This window comes from Heliangelus exortis, chromosome 2 (assembly GCF_036169615.1).
Source record: "Heliangelus exortis chromosome 2, bHelExo1.hap1, whole genome shotgun sequence".
Lineage (NCBI taxonomy): Eukaryota > Metazoa > Chordata > Aves > Apodiformes > Trochilidae > Heliangelus > Heliangelus exortis.
Window position 1 is genome coordinate 128371156 of NC_092423.1, and position 24762 is coordinate 128395917.

Sequence of the window (24762 nt, forward strand, 5' to 3'; positions counted from 1 at the left end):
CAAGGGTACAGTGCTCCTAGGGAAAATGTAATTTTTGCAGCTATGAGAGTGATGAGAGATTTGGGATCTGGGAGTAGGAAGAGGTGACTAACATGGAAAAAGGCACAACTGGGAGAGGGAGAGGCAGGAGGAATGAGCAGATGCCATCATCTCTGAGGGGGCTGAGGGACTGTGCCCTGAGAAACCACGACAACCAAACTGGTAAGTGAGGTCACAAGGTCTTGAAAGTTAAACAAGATCCAAAAGGAACAAAGTCTGCAAAAGAAAAAAGCAGAGGGAAGGGTGTGAGAAGGGAGTGTTGTTAGCCTGAGCAAAGGAGAGGGATGTTTATTTACTAACTGTGCTTGGCTGGGATGCAGGGAGCGATGTCAGAGCCTGGAAGGGTGCAAGGGAGCAGAGCTGGTGATCAGCAGGCTGGGAACAGCAGTGCTGAAAAGGATGGATCACTCCAGGGCAACAGTTTATACTTCCTTCATTATTTAAAAGTAGGCTGGGGCAGGTAATTACTCATGAGTCTGACCACGAGGTATTTAGCAGTTGAACCACAGAAGAAACTGCACGCACAGCCTCCCTCTGCCTGGCGGGAGGCATAAGTTGATGATTAATACAGCTTAAGCCACTTACAGCTCACCTCTCTGTGGGCCCGTTTTCCTTGAGGAATAGGGCTGCTGCATACAGCTTGGCTCCTGCTGGTTTAGGGATGTTGTGAAATTATGCGTGCACTTTGCAAGGCCATATGGGAGAGGACTGCAGCCCCACACCACAGACACCCATCATTCCCATCCCACTGCTCCCTACAGCATCCCAGTGAGGCTAAGCAAAACATGGGCTTAGGGTGGGTGCTCTACCCTAGGGATACCCAGAGCCCATGAGTCAGGGAGCGGTGTCTGGAAGAAGTGCTGCATCCTGAGGATGCATGGGATTCATTTTCCCCAGGGACAGAGAAGGAGAAGGCCATGCCAGCCCAAAGTCACTGCCGTGCAAAGCAGTCGAGCCTGTTTGCACACGTTAACTTCTGAACATGTACTTGGGGGTGCAAAGCTCAGCAGTAGCTTTTTTATCCATTGTACATTGCCTGTTGTGACAACAGGAGGCTTATTTTGAACAGCACTACGAAAACAGCGAGATAGATGTTAGTATTAGCTGACACACAATACCAGGAATGATCTGTCTTTTACATCCTCTCACTGTTCTGGTAGAAGCCTACCAGAATGCAGGACACATGTTTTCCAACTCAATAGCAGGTATCCAGCTGGATAAATGTGTTTCCTTGAATTATGGCCATGCTATATATCCCACTTCAACATATCATACCATGTTCCATCTGCACAGAGTTTGATACTGCATAAAACAATCTGCTTTGAATTTGAATGCATAGACGTCCTCACACCAAACAAAACTCCCTTGCTAGGCTGAGTCTAAATGCTCTGGAGCTTGTGTTGAACCTTTTGCCACAAGCAGAAAAGACCAGAATCAAAACTGTAGGGAGAAGAAGGTGTTGCCACCGGGCTGTGCCATCTGAAACAGATTCCACTTTCACACTGAGGACCTTGTCCTGGTGGTTGCTGAGAGCTTAGAGAGCAGAACCCAGAGCAAGAAATATTATCAGACATGCAAGGACTACCAAGCTGAACAAAGCATGATATATAGGAGTACATAATTTCAGGCTTTCTCTAAGCTCTTTTAGTCCTCTCACATCTGTAACAGTGCAGTGCTTAAAAGGCAGCTGAAGAGTACATGGCTCAGCAATTGCACATATTAGGGCACTCAGAAGTATAGAGAAATTCAGAAAAATCTCATGCATGTTGAATACAGATTCTCCTCACAGATTCACTGCTATGACAAGTCAAAAGGGCAACACAGTGGGTTTTGCTGTTTTTCAAGAAAATGTGAATGCTTTCAAATTGTTTGCCACTTCCAAAGGCCCCAGGACAATCCTATCTTCCTCAGTCCCGTTCCTCCTTAGGAAGAAATGCAAAGTCAGAAATACTTGAGAAGTCATTAAATGATAAACACTTCTTCTTTGTTCTCTTTCTCTCTTAAAACCTTTCAGCCAGACTTACTGTAGCTGTTTTAAGTTTGATGGCTCTCCTGCCTGTTTCCTCAGTGATGAATTTGTTTGCACTGCCTCCCAGGAGACCAGCTTTTGCTAGAGGTACATCCCAGATTAAATAGGTTTCTAGACTTCAGTCTAAAAGAACAAAAAGAAACAGCAACTGAGTGAGACAAGGATCAGTACAACTTCAGCACTGTTTATGAAAGGAGTCTGCTCAGAGGGTATTGACAAAAAGGCACATGAGAATGCTTTATGAATTCCAGTTCTGGATTATGGTAGTAATTTATTTTGCTCTAAAATAGCAGAACAAAGCAACTAACATTTGGAAGCCTGTGGCATACTGGCTGCTGATCTTCTTCACTAGTTAAAGGTGTGGATGAAGGGGCTGATGAGCAGGTACACTGCACCCAACTCAGGGCTGTGCTGAGGTCCTGCAGACACATCCAAGAGCTGTTGCCCCTCAGGTCTGGTGAATTCACAGAAACCCAGAAAAACAGCACATTGTTGGCATGGCATAAGCCATTGTCTGGTTTATGATAGCAACAAGAGACTCTCATGCAGCACAGGACTCCACTGGAGTGGGAGTGAACAAAGGGTCACCCATTCTGAAGCATTCAGATGGCTGTATTTCACAGAATACCTTATATAAAGTTATGGGAGAAATTTATTCCACTCTGCTCAATACTAATGACATCCCAGCAGGAGTACTGTCCAGCTTAGGTGCCACAATAGGCATCGTAATAAATCCCCCTTTTCCCATTTTAGGAGCAAAATTCAGGTTTGTTATTTCTCAAGGGAGTTAATTGCAGATGAGTGCATAATGGTTTTTAGCAGTACCATGGCACCCAGTTCTCCTTGATTTCAGGCAGTTTATCACGAAAAGACCTCAGGAACCAGAACACTGCAGAGTGCTCCATGCACTGAGCCCCTGGGAACTCCACGCCTTCCTCTTTTGGTGGCAAGGGACCAAGCAAGGCCCATCCTGCTAGACATATTTAAAAATATTTCTCAGAATACAGAGAAGGCAAAGAACACCTGGCCTGTGGACCACAAGCTGCCTAGTCTTAAATATGTATCTGTCATGCTGAGATAAATTTAGGTACCACAGGCCCTGCTAGGCAGTCTGTGGTCAGCAGACCACCAATGGTCAGGAAGACATCAGAAAATTATCTGCAAGAGCATGATCCCTTAAAATTGACTCTCATTTGTCTTTTGTTCACCATCCCTGTGAAGTGGTAATCCTTTCCCTTCGCATTTTTCTGATACCTTTTGCATTCTTTATACTTCATGCTTTCTTTTACTTTTCCTAGTACAGTGTCTTTGCTCCCTTTTCGTATAATGGGGTTTTGTTGTCAGAGAACCAAGAAGCTCCTGACTCAAATCCCCTGATTTCTTCCAATACCACCCTCCTTGCCAGCAGGAAAGCTTCCTACAGGACCCTTAATTAAGGACTTCTTACAGACTGCCTCTTTTCTTAAGCTCATTTCTCCTTTTACCCCTGCAGAACTTTGCCTATCAATCTCCTCATGCGAGGAAATCTGCCTTCCAGGAGTCATTTGGTCTTGCTTCCCTTCTCTCAAACTTTCTTGTCCAATTGCTTTCTAGCAAGATTCTCTTTATTAGTCATATCTCTCCTAGCTTATCTGACAATGTCTCCTCAAACTGCCTCTACAAAAAGTTGTCCCAACACATTCTAAAAACTTCAGAAATGGTCTGTGCTGCACTGTTGGGTGTTGTCTGTTTTTTTTTCTTACAGCAGATATCTGGTTAGACAAACTCCTCAATATCCTCAGGACACTCCCAGTAGTTGCTAAGAAAATGTGACAACAACCTCCTTCTCCTTACTAAGCAATCTTCAGTAGAGCTTTACTGTTCCTCTCCATTTTATCTCCAAGAGCTCTCTGTCTCTCCCCTCTTTCTGACCTTCTATGCATTTCTAAGACACCAGCTAATAACTCTTCCCTGTTTTCCAGCCTGTCCTTCCTACACAAATTGTACTCTTGCTACTAATATTGAAGTCCTGCAATTTATTCCACTGAGTCTGTGTGATGCTGATTAAACTGTAGCCTTTGTTGTGTCCCAAGACTTCAAGTTCTTCCTGTTTATTCTCCATACTCTTAGCATTAGTGTAAAGACATCTCAGATGTTTGGCAGTTTGCCCTCACGTTATCCCTTTTGTTCTTCTATGGCCCTGCTGCAATTTCCCACTTATTTCCCACTGTAGAAATAAGTTGTCAACCAGACCTTCTAAATTCACCTGAGGTCTTTCCTGACCACCCAGTCAAAACCTGTTGTTCTAGGAGTCTTCTCATTCATTCTACTCTAGTAATGAGTAGATTCTCACATTCTACAAACCACACAAACCAACGTATTGATGTTTTTTTTTTTCCCTGATTAAACAATGCTCTATAAGATGGAGATTCTTCCAAAGGCCTTCCTAAAAAACAGTGCAGAAAGTTGTTAGTAGGCAAATGGTCTTATGGCATAAAAGTCCCAAGTCCAATTTCAGACTCAGTTACAGAGAGAGAGTCGATGGCATTCAGAGGTTAAAGTAACATTTGTTTTGTCAAAATGCTAGCACATGGGCAAACACAAGATCCCATACAATATGTCAGGCTGATGTGGTGCAAAATTAGCTCCAGTTTGAAAGACTGGAAGAACCCTTTCTAATTCCCAGCAGTACAATACACTAAAGAGTGTATTCACTAAGCCAGTGGTACTTTTCAAGGCTGCAGGCATCAGGGAGTAGGCAGATGATGAGGGCAGCAGGGATAACAATGGTGAGGGACTGTCCTCCCTCACAATTATGAACAGCTGGAACATCCTCAGTTTACAACGGGTCTAGACACTGCAAAGAAACAAGAACAAATATTTGGAAATCTAATTATATAATATAGCTGAAGAGTGACGAGAAGAGCCCACACTAGGGGAGTATTCTCCTTTCCAGCACATGGCTGCTGTGAGGGAACTAACTACATGCTATCAAAAGCTGCTGTCCTGCTGCTCAGCCTCTGAATGTCTGACAAGGATGAAGTTGGTGTATTGTCCTCAAAGCTTTGGATGTGCTTCTGAAGTAAAGATTAAGATGTTATGAAGGAAAATGTTTCACATAATGTGATCAAATCTGTCCCTCACCTAACATTTAAGGTTAAACATTGAGATATTAAAACCAAGCTTGCTTATTTTATACATTTCAGTATACGGGCCAACCTCTCACCTATGTGGAGATAATGAAGAGGAAGACAGAATCTACTCTTCATGGGGTGTTTCCAACATTTTCCCACAAAAAAAAAAAAAAAAAAAAAAAAAAGTAAAATACACCCTTCCCCTAACTTAATATAAGAGGGAGTCTGCAGTCCAAAAAGGAGCAGTACTTAAAAAGCAAAGGCTTAAGCCCAATGCTATTTTTTTTTCATCCACATCCTCAGAATTTAATTGTTTCAATACATATCTGTACTTCAAAGATGAACCAGTGGTTTTCTTGTGTTTGAGCAACATAGCCAGTGTGATGGATGAATCCTATAAGGTCTGCTGATATGTATCACACCATCAGCCAGACCAACTTCAGCTGTCTTCTATCCGCTGGTGTCTATTCCCACTACTTCATAGATTCTGCTCCCTCTTCTGGCCAGCAACATAATAAAAGAAATCATTTCCCCTTTTTAAATATGATTTTGAGCATGGGGACTTTAGAAATGGAAAAGAAAATTCATATTACTTTGGCAGGACAGAGAGATCTGAGCTGTGTATCCGCTGAATTTCCATATTTGGATTTCTGTGTAACAAAGGCTTGCAGTATTTGTGGTAAAAGCTGAAAAAATAATTACTGGTTCTTTTTGTTCAGTTTACTGGTGAGCTCTTGAGGAGGGGTTGGAGAGAGGAAGGGAGGTACAAGGAAGGAAAGACCATCGATCAGCTCTGATGATCGCTTCTCCTTCTCAGCACCGTACTGCTCCGCAGTTTTGTGCAAAAGAATATTGCAGACCTAAGAAAGGAAATGAGCAGATATCCCATCGTTAGGAATAGCAGACTTGCCAAATGGGCTCAGATCATGCTATATTAGCTATAGCATCCAAAGCACATGGTCAGAAAGGCCAGTGTTTCCTCTCTTTCAGTAAGTAAAATCCAAAGGTTTGTCTCCAAAGCAGATATCGCAGATTCTAACTATTTTTGTCTTCTTTTCCAGTCTTCTCACTTCCCTTGGAAGTCAACAATCACAGACCAGACATCTGGGACAAAAGACCTCCAAACCCTTTTCGAGACATTAAAGATGTCACCAGAAATCCAGCTATTGTTGAAGGTACAAACTGCTCTACATCCATGACAGCAAAATTTCTGATGCCTCTTTGAGGACGTCCTTTGAGGAGCTGTTTCTTAGGCCTCCCGCAGTTGAACTTTGTCTGATGAAGCTCCCCAAAGCCACATCTGAGGCAAAGCAGAAAAGGACAGCTCAGAGACAGCACAGCTCTACTACCAAGCGTTCAATGTACAGCCTTGCAATAGAAGTGATACTGGTTTTCACATGGAAAGGAAATTACATTGAAAACCTCAGTGTAGGGTTTTAGCCAGAGCATTGTCTGTACACGTGATAATTCATTTGTTCACTAGACAGCAAAATAAAGAGATGATTCACTCAGCCTCCACTGTCTTTGAATACTGTAAAATTCAGATATTTTGCGCTGTGTTCATTTCCAGTTGATGGTGTCTTGCATATCTTGATTGCCTTTCCTCAGAGAGCACATTGCAACCTGTTGGGCATCATCTGCCTATTGCTCTCCTTCATAAAGAGGGAGGGAGCTTGATCCGTAGCAGAAGACTGAATCATCGTGGTTGGAGCAGCAACCAAAGTTCACACCTGTCAGAGTTGAAAACAGCAAACCCAGCTTCAAAATTAAACTTCTTTTTAAAGCTGTGATTTACAATCTATTAAGAATGAACTTGAAAGACTATTAAGTACTAAAAGATGAATATTTCTCAGCCTCTTGCACCAGCTCTTAGGCTGGTATCTTCTGTAGGTATCTCAGCTGCTGCAATTCAAATGACCAGTCCCAATTCTGCAATCCTTTGTTCAAACACCAGTCCAAGGAGGTGAAAGTTGGCCAGAGAAAAAGCCTGTGTGATCAGATCTTGTGATATGGTAAAAAAAATCCACTTCCCATGAAAAGAACCTTGTTTTCAAAAACATTCCACAAAGTGAGAAGCTCTTTCAGCCCTTCTGCACAGATGAGCCTTTTTTTTTTTTTTTTTTTTCCTGAGTGGGGCTCACAGCCCCCACGCTGCCTCCACCACCTTCTCCACACAAAGTGTTTCGAGAAAGAAAGGGAATCCTTCTCTGAAGCACTGAAACAGCTACTCATTGAATAGTTGTTCATTATCTAAGAGATAGCCAGAAAATATTTAATAAATATATTACCCATTGTATCAAAATAAATATAATTTATAAAACATTCATTATCTTTTGCTCATCATCATCATACAGTGTATATAAATGTGCCCAGTACAGATGAGATTTACAAAGGTTAGCCTGAAATTTTCCCCTTAATGCATTCTCCCACTTACAGTAATCATCACATAAAATGCATAAAAACATAATGCAGCTTCATGCCACTGGCATAACCCAAAGATGAAACTAAAGATCCTGTGAGAGTACAAAAAGTCTTAAGATAGGAGGAATTGCTTGAGGTGTGTCTTAAAGTGGCACTTGCTCCAACTCAACTGCAGCATTTTTAGACCTGGAGCCAATGTTTACTTGAGAACTCAGAATTACTTACTTAACCAAATAATAGAACATATAAAAGCAAGCTGACTGTTTGGAAAAAAAAAACGTTTAATAATACAGTAATAGTTGTAGTATTGTCCAGTAAAGGTGTATTGCAAAAATGCTCTGAATATTAATTTACCTCAGATAACTTTAGTGTTGTAAATACTTGCATTATAGTGAGGTAGACAGTAAAAAAAAAAAAAAAAAAAAATTCTTTTCTCCATTATTAGCACAGAATTTAAATCTTGAAATAATATCTTAAGGAAATGATAATGTTAAGTAAGAATGAAATATTTGATTAATGCTTAATTCTGTACAACTCAAATATAAACTTTTTAAAAATATTAGAAATTATAACATTTCGAGTGCATATAATGTTTTGTACATTAAAAAAAAAAAGAAATGCATGTTGTTCATCTCCATTTTGCACTTTTCAGTCTGTTTAAATAAACAAATATTTACAACTTTTATATGAACAACAGTGCATCCAAAGCAAAATGTGCATTTTAAATTATTGCTCCTGGTAGAGTCTTTTTATTAGCATTTTATATTATTCTCTTCTCTTTTTTTTCTTTTTTTTTCTTTTTTTTTTTTTTTTTTTTTTTTTAATTTTTCCACGAGTTTCTAGTTCTGCAAAACCAGATAAGCCAACAATTCTAGAAATCAACAGGGAAAAGCCTGAAGCTACGAACAAAACAGTTACATTAAGAAAGGGATAGGCATGCTTCGAAGTGCACTTTCCTCGGGAGAAGCCACAGCTGAGACCAAAGGTGGGAGAGAATCAGAAATTTCATATAAAACGCCTTATCCGGCGCAACATTTGCGTATAATACTGCTGCAGGTTGCGAGGGATGCCGAGCTAGAGCCACCCAGAGATCTGGCAGTGGCATCCTCGCACTGTTCATGAAATCCGAAGGAGTTTGTTTCCTTTCCAATCCACCCAGGTTGTGCTTTCTGTAACACTTCGTTCTTCACAGTTTTTTGGTTTTTTTTCCATTGCTGTCTTAAAATAAAACCTAACTGGCAATTACAATCTTGAGTAACTTTTTTTTTTTTTCCTTTTCTTTCTTTTTTTTTTTTTTTCCTCTGGGAGTTGGGGGGCCGTAGGCTATTTCTGGCTGGTAGTCTTGCAGGAATGTGAAAAAGGGCAGAAATGAAACGGCACTCTGCAGAGCAACTTCAGAGAGAGGGATCAGCCTACTCCCTCCCCCGACTCTTTTTGTACTTGGTAAATTACCTTCACCTTCGGAGGCAGGAGGACAGATCGCCAGATAAACCCCGGGGGAGGGAAGGGAAGCAGAGGAGAGACCCGGCGGGGCCCTGGCCGCCTGCCCTCCCCACTCGCCCTTGCGCTGCCCGACCCCCGCTGCCGCGGAAAGGGGCAACGGGGCCACCGCCGTTCTACGCCTCTGCCCCCGGTCCCCTCCGCCCCGGCCGCGCTCCGGGGGACGCGGGCCGTCCCCTCCCCGCCGGTCGCCGCCGGCGCATCGCCGCCAGACGCGGGAGTCCCGCCCGCTACCTGCACCCGCAGGACTCCACCACCATGTCCTCGTACTGCTTGTACACCACGTTGTTGCCCGCGTCGATGTAGAGGATGCTGATGGGAGTCAATTTGGTGGGGACGCAGCAGCTGGGCGGTGTGGAGCCGGGGTCCATGGAGTTCATGAGGGTCTGGATGATGGCGTGGTTCGTGGGCTCCAGGTGGGAGCGCAGCGGGAAGTCGCAGACCCCCTCGCAGTGGTGGGCCTCGTACTCCAGCGGGGCGATAATCCAGTCGTCCCAGCCCAGCTCCTTGAAGTTGACGTGCAGCGGCTTCTTGCTGCAGCGCAGGCGGGACTTCTTGCCGTGCCGCTTGCCGTGCCGGCTGGCGAAGGCGGTGCGGCGTTGGCGCCGGGGCGGCGGGCGGCGGGTGGCGGGCGGCGGCGGCGGCGCGCCCAGCTCTGCGCGGAGCTCCCCGAGGAGGCTCCGCCGACGGCCGCGGGTGAAGACAACCAGCAGCGCCCGCTCCGCCTGCGGCCGCGGCCGGCGCCCGAAGCCCAGGGCCCGCAGGTCCAGCCAGCGCGGCGTCCCGCCGCCCTCCGAGGCCCGCAGCTCCAGGCACAGACGCTTCCAAGGCCGCTGCTCCCGCAGGCCCTGCCGCACGTCGAAGACCTCCCAGCCGGCGCCTGGGGCCGCCCGCAGGTCCAGGGCGCGGGAGTCCAGCGGCTGCGGCGAGAAGCAGGGGAAGAGTCGCATGTGTATCGGGGCGGAGGGTGGCGGGCGGCCGCGGGGGGACCGGCGGAAGAGCCGCAGCTCGGCTCCCACCAGCTCCTCGGTCTCGGAGAGGGTCGAGACATCAAACACATACTGCTGCTGCCTCAAAGGAGAGGGTGGGAGATCGTCTGCGAGATAGAAAATAATTACAGTCAGTTGCGCTCAGGGGGATCTGCCGATAAGTCGCAGAGGAGGGGAAGGGCCGCCGGCTGCCCGGCCAGGGCCGCTCCTGCCCGCCTGGCCCCCGTCCCCCCGACGTGATCAGAGGTCTACGGGGTGCCAGGACCGAACCGGGACCAAGGGTGGGTGGGAAGAAGGAGAAGGAGTATGGAAGCACCCGCACCAGGCAGCAGACCGCTCTCCCGCACCTAGAGGAAGGCCCTGATCCCACGTAATCGCTGCCCACCAGCCCCGCCAGCAGTGTGAGACGGGCAACGTTTGTCTTCTCAGTACATTACGCACACACATGTACACATACTCTCCTGCAAGAGGAAAACCTGGACTTCTTTTTTGACACATTGGTGTACGAAGTGCAGCTCAGAAAGCAAACCAGGTTCCCCTGAGCTGCTTTCCAATAAAATGTTTACAACCCAACAAATACAAAAATTCCCAAAGCTCCTGGGTTTCCCCAGAAGCTAGTAAAGTTTGTGGAGATTTCAACAGTAAAAGTGTCACTGAAGCCTCTGTTCAGCAACCCCGCGCCGCTTTTCCAAAATCAGCCCTGTCCGGAGGTAGAAATGGAGACAGCCCCCTTTAATTTATTGATAACAAAGGTCACTGCGATTCCTCATCGGTGTATTTCACAGTCTCGTCTCTACCTGATAGGTCTGGGGAAACCTCCTGGGGGGCAGGAGAGTCGAAGAGATGATTTATGCAAAGCAAGACCTTCAGAAGTGCTACCGCGATGTAAAAATCAGTGCAGATTAACATGCATTAATCAGTACGGATTACCATACTCGAAGGCCGCCTTGCGTGTTTCCCCAGACGCCAACAGGAAGATGGAGTGTGGACAGGAAGACCGCTTCAGGCCACGGGAGCCCACGGTGGACCAGGCCGAGAGCATCCCTCCAAACGCGCCGTGGGAGGCCCCGCGCACCCGGACAGCATCCACGACGGAGAAGCGGGGTGTTCGTGGGCACAGCACCCCTGCCCCGGGGCGAGAGGCCGGAGCATGGTTCATGCCTTCCGCCTCGCCCCGACCGGCTCGGTCGGGGAAGGAGTTGGGGGGCCGGGGCCGCCCCATCCCTGGCCGCGCTGCGTTCCATGGGGGAGTGGGAAGAAAATCGGTCATGCCCTTCCTGCATCCCAAGGAATTTGGACTCAGGAGTTCTGCCGCATCCCTCCCCCCGCCTCCCGCTTCAGGGACGGCGGTTTCCCCGCTGCGATGCTGCTCCTTCCCCACGCTGGAGCGAAAGGCAGCTTCAGCGGGACCAGGGGGCAGTTTGCAAAAAAACCACACATAGCCCGAAAAGTGTCGTCACAGTCCCAGGTGACGACAGCAGCTGCTCTATCAGGTTGTTGAAAAGTGAAATCTATCGGGAGCTGCCTGCAGGAGCAGGACGATCTCAGCAGCGCTGCAAGGACTGAGAAGGATTTGGCTCATGGGTCGCTTGTGGATCTGGGGGTGGTTTTCCCCCTTCACGTGCTTGGGCCGGCAGAAAAGGGGGGCGAGGTGCACCTGGGTCGCAGGAGGAGGGGTCCGGCAACTCAGGAGTGCTCTAGAGCAATTGCTCCATACTTCAAAGGAGTCCCGGGTTAGGACTGGGGGCTTCAGACAGAAGGGGATTTGCATCCCTCGGGGAAGAAGGCCAGGATTCCCTTACTTCTCTGCTCTGAGCACAACTCCGCTTTTAAGCCACCTCTCTGCTAATCTCAGTCTTGGTTCAAAGGAAGATGTTCTCCCTCTTCGGTACTCCCTGTTGCACTGGGGTGGAGGCGGGGGAAGAGCTCGCCCATCCCGCTATCCCTCCGCAGCAGCCCCCCGCCCCCCGCTGCTGGCCGTTGCCCCCGCTCTGGGGTCGTCGCATCCCCGCGGGGGTGCGGGAGATGCGCGGCACTACCCGGCCGCCCGGGCTGCCGGCGAAAGGGAAGGCAGCCCTTTCCCCGGGGGATGGGGAGACACAGGGGTGACAGCGCACTCCTTTGCCCCCGCCTCACCCCCGGAACCTCCACGCAGGAGGGCGGCTGAGGCGCGGGAACAAGCCCCGCTCCGGTGTGACATCCAGACGAGCGGGTTAGATAGGGAGGAAACGGGGAGAGGATGAATTCCCCGCGGGTTCCCGCTGAAAGCGGTTCCTAAAGGATCTGCAGCCTCCTGTGATGCTGCGGGGTTGGGGGAAGCTATCTCCGGTCCTGCGGCTGTCAGGGGCCTGCTCGGGGTAGGGGGTGCGCCTACAACGCACTCCCCAGCAGCATCCTTTGAAGCTTCAGTTTGGCGCAGGTTGGGCGGCCACTCCGGCTGGCTGGGTATCGTGGCACGCCGGAGGCACGGCCGAATGGCAGAGAAATGTGTCCCTGGGCAAGGGGCTCTCCGAGCCGGCTTCAGGAAGCACTGACTTTGCATTGGAAAACTCCTGCTGGTTTATGCAGCTGCCGGCTCTCGCTCCGCTGCCCGAAAGGGGCAGTGCTGCCGGTTGTTTCAAATAAGCAGCTTTGAATCCGATCAGATAAATTCGATTTATTCACTCTTGTAACCTAGTAATTCCAGATGAATACATAATCCTAAACCAGTGCTGGCTCGCTCCCAGAGCAGTCAAGAGGGTGGGAAAAGCAGGGGAGGGAATGATAGCGGTACCTTTGGAACCTCCACAAACCGGGGTGAGATGGGTCTGGTTTGGGGACCCTTTGTTCCAGTGAAGCTGCCGCCTTCCCAGCACACAAAGAGCGGCAGCAGTGACGGCGTGGGGACACCCTGGCAGCCCTTCATCCTTCTATGTGAGGAGCACACACGTCTTGGGGCTCATCCTCTTCAGTTTCCCTTTAAGCCCTTTGAGCGAGTGGGGTGAAACCTGGGGTTTCTAACAGCCAGCTCGAGATCTGTCTGTTTCCTCAGGCCAGTTGAGGCTGTCATTATCCATATTCCCGTTACCGAAATATTTGAAGAGAGCAGCAAAGTCATTTCACATCCAGCCGGGCTGGAGAAAACCACATTGCTGAAAATGCACTGGAGGGGTGTGTTTGTACTTGCAACGGTAATTTAGATTAATGTTAGTAACGCGGTAAGTATTAGTATTATTTGGACTCTTCGTTGTTTATTCTTTCGAGGGAAAATAAAATACTGGGAGCAGGAAGGGGAGGGGAGGGAGGAAGGAGGGAGAAACAGATCTATCTGGAATTTAAGCATGTGCCAGCGGTGGGGGACGAGAGTAGTCCTGCTCCCCTCTGCCCTTCCCAAAGTGCCCCCTGCTCCCTCGGGGCAGGCAGGGCCGGGGGGTGCAGCGCTGGGACCTCGCCCGCCTCCTCGGTCGCTTTCCTCCCATTTGGGGTGGCGGCGGTTTTTCTTATCTCCGAGGTTAAATTAATGACTGTGTGAGGACATTTCCGCTAACTCCCCGTGTGAGCCCTCTCCCACTTCCCGGGTTCGCTTTCTCGCCGTCAGCCTGGGCTTTGAGGAGAGACGGGGGTTAACGAAGGCTACACAAAGTTTCCCTTTTCATGGCAGATCAGGTACTGGGCTCCCAGCCAATTCATCAGGGCTCAGATCTTAACTTTACATCACTGCAAATTATACCCAAACCACATTCAAGAAGAATTTTCCCATTCCCAAATTCTCTTTCAAGCCGTATTTAAACTCGCAAACCAAAAGCACATTTGCAGTTTAAAGACCCTTTGCAGGCGCTCGCTCAACAATAATCTGGAAATTAAAACATAATACCCCTCGTAATTGCGAGGGGCTGCCCACACGTTGTCTGCAGAGTCGCAAGGCTGACAGGTATTTCTTTCGGATCATTACCCGAGCTGTGGAAGGGTCTGAGTCTCCATGTGTGGTATTTCTCCGGGTTTCAATTCCGCATCTCCCAGCGCCTGCCTCGCCGTGGTTTTTTATTACACTGGGTGATTAGATTTTAAACTTTCGTTCTCTTCCCTATCGAGTAACCTGGGAAGGCCACACCTTCCTCCTCTGACGAGTTCCCAATTCTGCCAAAATTCCGGAGAACTGATGGAAGGCTGTTTGGTTTTTTGTTTTGTTTTTGTTTTCGTTTTTTTCCACTCGGAGCAGGGAGGCACCTGGCTGCGACATGCCTTTGATCACTGCATTACCGTACCTGCCCTCCTTTCCCCCAGCCACCTCTCTGTTTCCCACCAGCGACGCTCGGCCCTGGGGCGCTAAAGGACGCCCCCAACATCCGCCGGGCATCCCTCGGGGCTCCGGGACCCTTGTGTGCCGGCATCGCCCCACGAGACGCGCCGAGGCAGCGAGGGGCTTCCTTTGGGAATATCTACCTGCTGTAACATTATTACAGCGGTATTAACCGTGTCTCCTCCCCTTTCCCCGTTTGCGGCCGTTTCGCTGCCCGAAATATTTCGATCGAGGAAAAATCATTCCTCAAAAATTCGTGTGGAGAATATCGGACTGAATCTTCCCCACGGCAGCAGTTACACAGCGGAGCGAGGGGACGTTTTGGAGAAGATTTCTGAGCGATATCTACGGAAGCGCCGGGGTCCAGTAATACGACATACAGATCTGGCCACAATTAGCAAGGACGGAAACGTCCCTTTTCGCTCAGAAACCAAGCACGCGGAGACACCCAACATCAGTTCCTGCCTGCCCCTAAATTGCAAGGAAACGAACATTTCTTAGATCGGCTTCTTTTTTTCTAAAGGACTACAATGCCAGGAGGAAAACAAGGAGGGCGAGGCCGGGCCGGCTCCGGGCTGCGCAGGGTTTTCTTCTCGCGGGCCACTCGGCGCCCGGTTGTGGCCAGCCCAGGCATCGCCCGGCATCACCCTGCGGGCGGCGGAAACTTAACACCCCCTAAAATGAGAGCTCAGTCCTACCATCCTCAAGCCCCGCGCCCCACCCTAAAAAAACCCAAAAAAACCCAAAGCAAAACAAAACAAAACAAAAACCAAACAAAAACCCCAAAGCAAACAAACAAAAACCTGAACAAACAAACAAACAGATTAAACGCGGCCCCTTAGCAAACTCCGTAGGGAGGCTTCCATGTGGGGGATTTAAAAAATAAAAACAGTTAAAAATCAGGAACAGGTCTGAAATGAGCCATGAGAATGTCTTGATAAGCTTTCATTAGTCCTCGTCAGCAGAGCGGCTTCGCGGCCGCGCACCACCCCGCCGAGCTACCTGTGCCGCGCAGCAGCCCCCCCCGCGGGTGGGCTCTGCTGTCCCCGGACCCTCTCCCCGTCCCGCTGCGCTTGCAGTGCGAAACCCCCACGACTTGGCAAAAGAAAGTAGACAAATTCTAAAAAGAGCTAAAAGAAACCCTCCCCATAACCCCCGATTTCCAGGAAGGACAGACGAGCCGCCGCCCGCTCCCCAGACCCGCTCCGCTCCCCCTTGCAGCTCGACGAGGGGTAAAACAGCCCCCTAAATATCTCTCGGACGCAGGCAGCCCGGACCGCAGCCCTCCCCTTGCCACCCCTCCGCGCTGCCAGCTCCGCGGGTGCGCAGTCCCCGCTGCCGCGCCTCTCCGGCCCGGTCTCTCCTTCCCCGGGCTCACGGCGGGATGAGAAGCGGCTGCTCGCTGCCGAGCTCCGGCCGTCTGGTCTGCATTAGTGTTTTTATAAGGGGCTCAAACAAATCGAATACAAGGTCACCAAATAATTAACAGTTGTGAATTCCCTCTTTCCCCATTAAAATACTTCCCTGCTTATATTTCATTTTCCTTCTGCCAACGACAACACTGCCTGGGCAAAGGCGCTGCACCGATTACACTGTATTACAGCTCTCGGTCCACCCAGAAACCCGCTGTTTTGCATAAACATGTTGCACTAGATGAACTTCAAGTGGGATTTACGCTCTTTTCTTCCGCCACATGCACGGCCGAGCCATTTCAAGCTCCTGCGCGCTGGATCTCCCCTTCCTCTTAACCCCTCTCTTCGCCCCCCTCCCGATCCTAATGGCAACAGCAAAATAACGATGCTCGGCCCCCTGCCCATCTCAATCAGCTGCCTCTCAACTGGAGAGCGAATCTGCACAAAGAAAACGGGGAGGGAAAAAGGAGACGATCTCGACCCATTTCGTTTTCTCCGTACCGTAGGCTCCTTTTCGTACGCGAGAGCTCAGCCGCGATACTGCGGGTGCGGGCAGCCGTGCACACGCATAAGGGAAAGGCGAGGGGAGCCCACAGCAGCCGGCCCTTGTGGTACTCCCTTCCCACAGGAGAACCTGCTGAAAATCGCGCTCCCTTGTACCCCTGCTATATCTTTTTTTGTTTTCGGTTTGTTTCAAGACGTGCCGCTATCTGTGGATTTGTCTGTTTTTAACTCCATCATTCTCCAGCTCCTTTTCTCGCTTTTTTTTTTTTTTTTTTTTTTTTTTTTTCCCTGCCTGGTGGAGTCCTTGCAGCTCCTAATTGTCCTGCCTTACTGTGGAGCTCCAATGCTGGGGGTCCTGAGGCCAGCGAGAGCACCATCTGCGTTTTAATGAGTTACTTCATGTGCCAACAGTAATTTTCCTACATTCAGCTAGGTCCTGTCTGATCTTGCGACCGTAACAAGGGGGAGCGAGTGGGGGGCAGGAGGGGGTGGAGAAGGAGGAATAGCAAACCGTTTACCCCCCTTTCTCGTCTCTTTTTCTACCGCTGGGGGGGGGGGGGAAAGTATGTAGCACACTAGTGTGGCTTTCCTCCTCTCGAGATAGGCTGAAAGCGATCTTATTAGCTTCAAGCGAGAAGAAGCAGGAGGCGAAGAGGAGTGGTTGTTGGTGTCCGCACCGAAGCGCTAAGCTCCGCTCAGCTGCGGCGGGACGGGCTGCTGCCGGGGGGCTGCAGGGGGGCGGGGGGGCTGCCGCGATTTAGGGGGGCTGCGGCCATGGAGACCTGCGTGCAGGAGACTGAGCTTGCGGGCAGAGCTTTCTTTCCCTCGAGACGCTCTCAGGGACATGTAAGCATAGCAGCAGGAGTGAAAAAAAGCCGGTTCGCGCTCTTCTATCGACTGCTGTCCCCCCGAAATCCTGCGATGAAAGGGATACCGTTCGGGCAGGAGGGACGGCCACCCCCATCTCCCCCGGAGCTGCCGTTTAGGTAGAGAGCAGCCCATCTAATTGGGTCAATTTGGGCGGCTTATATTGTCTGCAAATGAATTGACAGAAACTTTCCCCCCCCCCATTTTCTCTGAGCAAAGACTGTTCATCATCAGCACAACTCCAGCTCGCCAATTAACTGGGCTAGGAGCCCACGGGGAGGTGGGCAGTAAAATAGCTACCACTTCAGAGGAACGGAAGCTCTCTTGAAGTTTTTTGGTGATGTGCCATTGGCTGGTCCGCTTCATTATGGGAGACTAGACAATATTTGATATGTTATGACATGAACAGTCAATTAGATCACTGAGTTGAAATACTCCAATCAGTGGCTTGATGCTAAGCAACCCTCAGAAGGTCCAGCAGAAGGTCACAGCCTGTGACACATCAAATCAAAATCAAGGGGGAAAAGTGAGGCTTTTCCTTAATCAAACCAGGACTTCTGTTAGCAAATCACTTCCCCCGGAGTAGAATCTCCGACATAGCGAGATGAGCTAAATTTGTTAAATTAACTGTCTTTCTTCTGGTTTTCAAGAATAAGATGATCTTGAGCGCGGCTCTATTTCCCCACGGCTGTCAGAATTAGCACCCCTCTTCCTCTCCGGGAGGGAAAGCGGGCCAGCTCGTTTCTGACGGGTGAACTTTCGAAACCATATTTTTAGAAAGCGAGTCCTCTTTCCTTCCCCCCCACCCCGTTTTTAACAGTGACGAAGCAAACAACCCCCGTAAGGCGAAGGAAGTGGGAAGCAGAACTCCGTTTCCCTTCTCCCCTCGGAAACGGCTGGGCGCTTCCGACCGCGGGGGACACCCGCCGTGGGCACTTCCACGTACCCTCCCCAGCCCAAAAGAGTGCGACGGGAACCGATGTGAGAGGAAGAGCCCCGCCGAGCCCCCTCCGCGGGGCAGGACCCCTCAAGAGCCGGAGGAGATGGGGCAAGGGTCGGGGTGCCGGGGAGAAGGAGAGCCTGCTGGCACGGAGAGACAGCGGAGGGGGTTGGTTTGGGTTCGGTTTGATTCGGAGGGCGAGCGGCTTCTGAAGCTCCATGCAGGCGCGCGGCTTTCCCGGAGCTGCGCTTTGCCTTGAGCGGGCTGGGAAGCGGGGAGCTCTGCGAGGTTCCCCGGTGCCCGGCAGCTGAGGGACGCCGCTGCCAGCCGCAGGCAGGTACAGGGACAGGAGTCCCCTGAGGGTGGGGGGGAGGGTCTTCAAATTGGAGAGGGGTGGGGAAATAAAGAATGCACAACCTGCATTAAGAACCTGTTAAATAGTCTGTCCTTAACGGCTCACAAACCAGGATAACGAAGAAAAAAATTAAAAGGGGCGTTTTGAGCGAAGGGAAATTTTCTTCCGGATCGCCGAGAAAATTTCACCCGCTGTCCCGAGTGAGAGAGATAAAACAACGAGCGAAAAGCAAAGCAGGGCCGGGACAGGAGCTGCAGGTCGCGGAGGGGTCTCCGGAGCCCCACGGCACCTGTGCTGACTGGGCTAAGCGGGGACAAGGCCTGCGACCCGACTGGCCCTGGACTCTGCCGATCGCCCCGTCCTCTGCCCTCCTCCGGGCTCCCCGACGCGGAGCAGCAAAAGGAACCGGAGGATCGGCTCTTGCTGCCACCCTCGGCCTGGGGATGGGTGAGGAGCAGCCTGGAGGACGTAGGAAGCCGTCCCTAAGCAGGCGGCGAGTCTGGGGGCCGGGAGTTACCTGGGCTTCAGTTCGCCCCCCTCCCCCCCGCAAGCACAGCCGGCTGCGCCTCCGCCCTGGGGCTGGTGGTCTTCCAGGTAACCCCAGTAAAGTGACCCTAAGCGAGAGCAGCTTTAAGCGCAAATGTTTGCCCTCGGTCAGTTTGAACTTTCCATTTGCCTTACGGCCCCAGCGATTAGACAGATCCTTTCTAAGGCAGACCGAAAGAAACTAGAAGAGTGGTTTGGATTTTTTTTTTTTTCCAAGGTTGCTTTTACACCCAAATTGCTCCTGCGGAGTGTGTCCCACCACCCCATGATGATTCGGAGACGAACACGCGTGTGTCTCGCACGCCGCGGCCCGAGCTTAACGCCTCGGGGCAGTCAGCTTTAAGATTAAACAACACAGTCCACAATTAACAGAAGGATCAACTTTTCAGCAATACCAAGGCTTGGGGACAAACCCCACCAGTGACCGAAGCAGTGCTCTCCCACCTCCCCAGTGCCAGGGTCCGCAGGACGGCAGCAGCACACGGCGGAGCTCCGCGGGAAGGGGCAGCCCCGGGGGGACGGTGAGGGGCGGGGGGGGTGTAGAGGGGCAAATCTTACCTCGTCCCCTGTCCAAAAAACTAGTGATGGTGTTGGCGGACTTGGACGACTGAAAAAAGCTGGCGTTGATGCCCAGTTTCTCCGCGATGGAGTAAGTCCTGAACAGAGACAGCATGTACTCGTGGGGTTCCGCCCGTGGGAGCGGCCGGACACCGGCGGGTCCCCCCTGCCGCGGACGGTTCTCCCGTGGGGACCGTGGCCCCCTGCGGCTCCGTCCGCCCTTGTAGGAGGCGGCGAGCTCCGAGGCGGCGGGGAGGGAGGCCGGGAGGCAGCAAGGTAAATCCCAGAGGAGGCTGGCGAGCAAGGCGGCGGAGAGCAGAGCCCGGCGTGCATTCATAGCGAGAGGCTGCGGCAATGGGGAGGAAGAGGAGGGCGGCCCGACGTGCGGCTGCGGCGGCCCACGGAGCGGCGCGGGGACTGCGCGGCGGCGCGGCGCGGAGCGGGGACTGCACCCGGGCGGGCTCGGTCCTCAGCAGCCCGCCCCGCCCCGTGGGTACCGCCCCGCCGCGGACCGCCCCGTGGGGGCACCCAGCCCGCCCCCGCGGGGGCGGGACACCCCGCCGTCGGGTGCTTGGGGGTCCCTTTGCTCCCTCCTCGCTGTGGACTCCACGCAGCAAGAGGACACGAGATGCCGGGAGAGATGCTGCGCCTCTCGCTGCCGCCCTCGGGTATCGCTTCCCGTCAGCCGCCGAGGCCCTGGTGCGCCCAGATGCCCGGGAGTCGTAGCTGCGGGTGTGGGCAGGCTTCGGCCACGCTTATTGCCTTGCTTATGGCTAAGCTCCTGCCAAGGGCTCAGCACAAAGCAGGGGTCTCTCAAGAAGCAAAAAAGGGGAAGTCTCACCATGGGATGCACCAGGGCCCAGCTAGCAGGTAGCCTCAGGGCAGGCCGGGCCGCTCATCACAAGAGCAAAGAGCCAGAAACTGTTTCTTTCTCCCAAAATTTGCACAGACAGCGAGAGGGGACCAGCCTGAGGGGAGCACAGTACCTGGCTGGGCCCTGGGAAAACACAACAGTGGACAGGAAGCACTGGTGACATGAATGTTCCTAACCAGAGACACGGTCCTCCTTGTGCTGGTCATGCAGAAGACAGAAGTCAAGATGTCTTCTGAAATTAAATTTATCCATCCCTTTTAATTTGGAGGTTTATCCTTCAACATAAGATTTGTGTCAGCTCTCCTTATGGTTTCATCCAGCCACCTATCTAGGCTTCACAGCCATGGACAAAGCATATCAATAAGATTGTGTTACCCCAGCTGTCCTGTCCTTCTTTGCTTCTTACTGACTTCCTTCACATCTTCCTGCCTGAACCATGGCACTGCTGCTGCTGGCAGCCACCAGTCACCCTCCTCTACTTTCTCTGAAGTGTTGAACTTCCCTGCTCTTATCTCTTGACGGTTCCCTGCTGTTCCCATTCTCCACTTCTTCCTGCCTCTTGGGTCTGCTTCAGTTCTGCCACTGGTGGATTTCCCTCTCATTCCAGCAAAAGATGCCACAGTCTGAGGGTCTTGAGTGTTCAGCAGTGAAAGCTCAGTCCACAGCAAATAAAGGGAACCTGACTTTCATCCCAGGTTGAATCTAACATCTCTAATGGTGCATCTTCATCAGCAGCTGTGATTCATAGGCCATGCAATATGGACTTGTCTTTTTCCTCCCTTTTCTCACTTTCCACCACAAAAGGGCAACTTGTGTTTCGGCACCATTTTGGCACAACATACGCATCAGTGAGATGAGGATGATGCAGCTGGGGCATATGGAGCAGGAATCTATCCTGCTAGGTCCCAGTTTGCCAGCAGTGAGCTCAGTCCCATCGTGCCCGCCCAGCTCTTTGGGAGAAATCCTAGGGGAGATGAGGATGTGGACATTTAAAGCACATGAGGGGCTCAGGTTCCAAGTGCCCCCATTGCATTTGTACTAGGAGAGAAGATAATTCCTAGGCAGGAGCTCAGGCACTGCCCTGCAACCCTCCATATGTGGCTTAGTAAGCTCTCTGGTGTGGTTTTGGCCCACACCAGCCAGTGCTTTCCCAGTCAGTGCCCAGGCCTGTTACAAGTTATGACTTATGCCAGAGGCTGTCCCCAGAGGGCCGTTTGTATGTGACCATGTGGACATGGGACACATCATATAGCTTCGATTAGACAACAGGTCCTGTCATTACCTTGGCTTCTTTTTAGTAGAATAGATGTACTGTGAGGTGCTGGCAGATGAACTGTGAAGAAACAGGGATACAAAAGAGTGACAGTGCAGAAATGAGGCAAGTGTTCTGCAAAACCAATTCCCACATCACTCCGTCCCTTTTTTTTCACCTCCTTTTTTTCTTGTGCTTTCACTGCTCCTGCCTATACCCTGGCTTCACAGCTGCCCTCCTGATGGTTACTCTCTCTTCTCATGAACAGCTTTCAGCTCTGAGACCTTCCCCCCTCCTCCTGGCCCTGTTTTCACTTTTCTGATGCCTCACTTTTGTTCCTTCTTTTCCCCTTTGCCGCTCCCATCCTTTCTGCTCTGTTCTTAGCATTTCAGCTATTTTTTGCCATGACCCAGTTCCTTCCAGAGCCTCATCATCCCTTTTTTGTTTCCTTCTGCCCCTTTTGTGCCCTCTTCACTTATTCCACGCTCCTGCCTGCTATCTCCAATCAGCTGCCCAGCTCCAGTTTCTTCTCCGCCAACTTCTGCCCAGCCCTAGTCCCCAGGCTCTTTCTTTTCTCTCCTGCTGAATTTCATTGTCCTATTTTCCTTTTCTGATATTGTTTCCACTTCCCACATCCCCTCCTTTCATTCCCCAGCACTGCTGCTGTATGATTGCCCTTTCCCACTCCCACCCTGCTGGTTTCCAGAGTCCTCTCTCTGCTCCCAGAGTGTCTGTTCCCTTCCTGCCTTTGTCTCTCTGTCTGTCTCTCCTTGTCCCTCTTTGTTCTCAGCTTTTTCCTCCCTTGGCCTCCTCCTCTCCCAAGGGAAGGTGGTTTCATACTAATGCAAACTGCTAGGGCCAAATGGCCTCAACAGCCACTTCCATCAGACCAATGTCATTTCTACCTGCTGCTGTTACACATTTTAAGGCATTCTTTAAAATTGACTCAAACAGCTTCTCTCCAACCTCACTTCTTCATTGGGGGCCTGACTTGAACCCCCCTGCAACCAACTGGGCACTTCCCCTGACTCCAGCAACCTCCCAAGCAGTGTGGAGGCTTAGGGAGACACATACCCTGTTATCACCCCACGACGGTGATGCTCACCAGGTGACAGGGTACATGGGTAGTAGTAACAACCATAAAGCAGGCAGTGCTGCTCTCCTGTCTGTTCCTCACAGCCATAGGTCCCTTTGAGTGTTCCTGTGCCATTTCAGAAGACAATCCCATTGTTCAATACAGATGATTGTCAAGACTGTTACTTAAGGGAACAACAGAGCATAAGGAACCGAGAGGTAGCAATTGTGGCACCTTATTCAGGTCTGCAGTCGGATCATTATGAGGAACTACAACATATCAAAACATCTCAAGAAGTTTTGGGCTTAGTTAACATTGAGAAAACTGCATGAAACCAGACCTGGGAACCACAGGCAGGAGTGGGTACCTCGCAGGGCAGCACAAGAATGGATCAGTGTCTGTGAAACACTTGGGATCCTGGCCTCAGAGCTTGGCAAGTGGATTAATAATGGCAGCAACAACAATAAAAAGAGTAAAATAATAGCAACCACCAGAAAAGAAGAATAGCATTTTTAGAAATTATTTCTTTTCCGGTTTTCTCAACAATAAAAGTTGGCCAGATTTCAGTGTATAATTCCATTATAATTATTTCGTAACATTTTTTTACTTTCATATATGTCTCTACAAACTAAAGCAATGTGGGGTCTGAAAAACTTCATTTTTAAACACAGTTTCATTAATTTCCTTGCACTAGCATATACAATTTTCACATCTTTCAGATTTCTTCCTTTCTGTTAATTTGCTGTTCTGGGGAAAAGAAAAATCAGCACAGGAAAATTCTGCTGAGAGTCAGGAGACAACCAGAATCAAATGTAATTAATTTTTTCCCCCCAGAAGTTTAATAGAAATTTGTCATGTCATAGCCACAAAATGAGCAGCAATATTGAAGACCAGTGTCAGAGGTTAAAATTCATCCCTGCGCAAGTGGTGTCAGCCCAAGACCCAAGCATCACCCATTTCACCTCTGGATGTGAGTAACTGCAGTGCTCAAGTGGTATTAGTACAGCGCTGATCAGCTTGTAGACAGTCCCTCCTAATCTCTTTTATTTTTTTACAACTAGATTGTGGCATATTGTAACATAAAAGATCAGTTGTAGGGATTTTATTTCTGTGAACCAAGATCATTCTCTATTAGGATGACTAGAAAATGTATCCGCTCAAATTATGGGCTGCTTCTTCCTTTACCACAAGAAGCTCCAAAAAGGCTGTGGTCCCACCACATAATCAGGGGGTAGGGATTCCTGCTGGCAGTGCAGCCAGCCTAATATTTTCTGAAATGCCTGTGTAGTCCATATGTGCTGGTTTTCAGCAAAACACCAGCCTCCATAAGCCTCAGCTTTGACAACAGGACTTCTCTTTCTATGGACCTCGATCTGAGGCATTAAACTCCCATTTCTTTTGGCTTAAACATTTTTAGTACCTCTGCTTCTTTGCTGCAGTGCTCCTGAAAATGTTGGCTTTCTGTACTCCATGCTAGCAGGTATATTTTTTTTTCAGAAGGTAGATTTTGTACCATAAGTTGCTTTATCTTCTCCAGATGGACCTTCCCGTGCTCCTATCCCTGTGTCCATCCCAGCTGGATTACATCCTTGTGGAGAGCATCTTTGTGGAGGGAGAACAAGCTTCCTTCTCTGTTGTCTGCATCCTGGACCCTTATATTAGCCATAAACACACACACATATATATATCTGCTTAATACAGAAAACTATTTCTTTTTTTTTTTCCTCATTTTTTTGGTTTCAGACTACATGCTCTCCAAACTGCTAATATAAACCTCAAAAGTCTAATTAGACCAAGAATTGTTACTGTCAAAATTATGGCAAATCAATTAACAGGAGAACTGTACCCAAATAAATAGAGTCTGAACCAGCTTCCTCATTTTGGTCCTCCAAGGAAAGTTCTGTTTCTCTTTCCAAGCATCCCGCGAGGTATCTCTGCCTTTCCCAGTGCCCCACGGCCCACCAGGCTCTTCCCTGCAAGTCCCTCATGCCCTGATTCGGCAGAGGCTT

The 24762-nt window shown here is 50.1% G+C and overlaps 1 protein-coding gene across 1 annotated transcript; it reads right to left on the minus strand.

The window, feature by feature from the left end:
* Positions 1-9322: 9322 nt before the first annotated feature.
* GDF6 (growth differentiation factor 6) lies at positions 9323-19998 on the minus strand. Its single transcript, XM_071738005.1, has 2 exons — positions 19553-19998; positions 9323-10198 (listed from the first exon to the last, which is right to left on the minus strand). The coding sequence occupies exons 1-2, from the start codon at positions 19887-19889 to the stop codon at positions 9333-9335; spliced, it is 1203 nt and encodes a 400-aa protein (XP_071594106.1). The 5' UTR covers positions 19890-19998; the 3' UTR covers positions 9323-9332.
* Positions 19999-24762: the final 4764 nt, after the last annotated feature.

Excerpts from the sequence above, each read along its gene's own strand:
- GDF6 (XM_071738005.1), bottom strand. The coding sequence starts at position 19,889 with ATGAATGCACGCCGGGCTCTGCTCTCCGCCGCCTTGCTCGCCAGCCTC. Across the intron at positions 10,199-19,552 it reads TTTTTTGGACAGGGGACGAG|ACGATCTCCCACCCTCTCCT; the intron begins GTAAGATTTGCC and ends TCTATCTCGCAG.